The sequence below is a fragment of the Tripterygium wilfordii genome, chromosome 17 (genome assembly GCF_013401445.1).
Source record: "Tripterygium wilfordii isolate XIE 37 chromosome 17, ASM1340144v1, whole genome shotgun sequence".
Lineage (NCBI taxonomy): Eukaryota > Viridiplantae > Streptophyta > Magnoliopsida > Celastrales > Celastraceae > Tripterygium > Tripterygium wilfordii.
This window is the reverse complement of record NC_052248.1, coordinates 9,376,794-9,378,100: the sequence shown is the minus strand read 5'-3', so window position 1 is coordinate 9,378,100 and position 1,307 is coordinate 9,376,794. Positions and strand designations below refer to the sequence as shown.

Here is a 1,307-nt window from a genome sequence, read left to right as displayed (position 1 = left end):
CGTGTGGAGCGGGACAGGACAACATAAGGTGGAGTATGGAATATCTAGACCAGCCTTGCAAAAGATGAAAGATCGCCTAATTATAAAGCAAATTCCTCTTTGTCCAGCCATGTAATCCCTCTCTTTTCTACTACTCTTGTCTGGCTTAGAAGAGAAGACTCTTCCAATTTTGGGCAAGAACCCTAAATATTGGCTAACCTTAGATATTCATATCAGAAGTTGTCAATTGACCAAGAAAAGAAAAAGGGGTTTTCCAAATAGACATCAGAACAAATGGTTGTAACTCATAGCACGGCATTTTTTAATCAGTATACCCTTAAATTGACACAGAAAAGCAATCATTTTGAAACCCTAAATGCATCTAAATACCCTCAATTGGAAACCCTTAGATCTCCCTAAAAATCAAGCTAAGAATACAGAAAAAGTAAAGCATATATAGGTCTTAAATATACAAAAAGCCTACATAGGACACAGACATTACCACTCCAAAGAGAACATCTTTCAGACTCTGGCACACCTTGTAATGATCTCACAGCCCCTGCCATACGAATTTGCCTCTCCTGCATGACAAGCATAATATGAAGCTCCTGGTTTTGCACAAGGAACCATGTCCCTCTTTAGTGTCTCATAGCTTATATACTTCTTCTGTATCACCAAGACTCTCCTGCTGATCTCCGATTCCATCTCTGCCTCTTCGTGGTACTCTCCAATCTTCTGGGTACAGCCCCTTTTCACCAAGGCATCAATTTCACTGTATTCAAAAACTGAAGCCCAAGTGCCAAATGAGAAATGGGTAAGAACCAGAATGAGTACAAGGTAGAGTTTGAAGATTGGATGGATATTTCTGGGTCTGGGCATTTTCTCCTTTGTTTTTAAGAATCTTACTATGTTTCTGTCATTTTTATTAGGTTCTTGTGGGGTGAAAGTGGGAATCTTGGTGCCTGGTTGTCGAAGGGGGTCTTGATGATGCGACATGACACCATAACCACTGAGGTTTAAGTAATGCCCCACAGCCAGGTTCGGTGTGAGGGACCATAATAATTGTCCGCATTACTTATTACCCCTACGGAGTAGAGGCCACCAATACTTTGTGCCAAAAAAAAGAAAAAAAAGTGGTGGCACCACTCGTGATAACCATCAAGTATGTAACGTTGTAGGTCACGAGTTGGACTTTTTGTTCATGTGGAAATTACTTTGCGGCTATCGTTGTGAGAGCATCCTCATCTAGAAAATATTAAATAGCCCAAATTTTTTGTAACCCGGATCATCTCAAATTTAAATGGTGCTTATGGAAAAACGTTATAGGT

General features: G+C 40.2%; 1 protein-coding gene across 1 annotated transcript; it reads right to left on the bottom strand.

Annotated features, from left to right (window-relative positions):
- Positions 1 to 236: 236 nt before the first annotated feature.
- LOC119982773 (protein RALF-like 24) lies at positions 237 to 1,016 on the bottom strand. Its single transcript, XM_038826324.1, has one exon. The coding sequence runs from the start codon at positions 973 to 975 to the stop codon at positions 502 to 504; it is 474 nt and encodes a 157-aa protein (XP_038682252.1). The 5' UTR covers positions 976 to 1,016; the 3' UTR covers positions 237 to 501.
- Positions 1,017 to 1,307: the final 291 nt, after the last annotated feature.

Bases quoted from the DNA above. Each gene is read 5' to 3' on its own strand.
- LOC119982773 (XM_038826324.1), bottom strand. From the start codon at position 975: ATGTCGCATCATCAAGACCCCCTTCGACAACCAGGCACCAAGATTCCC.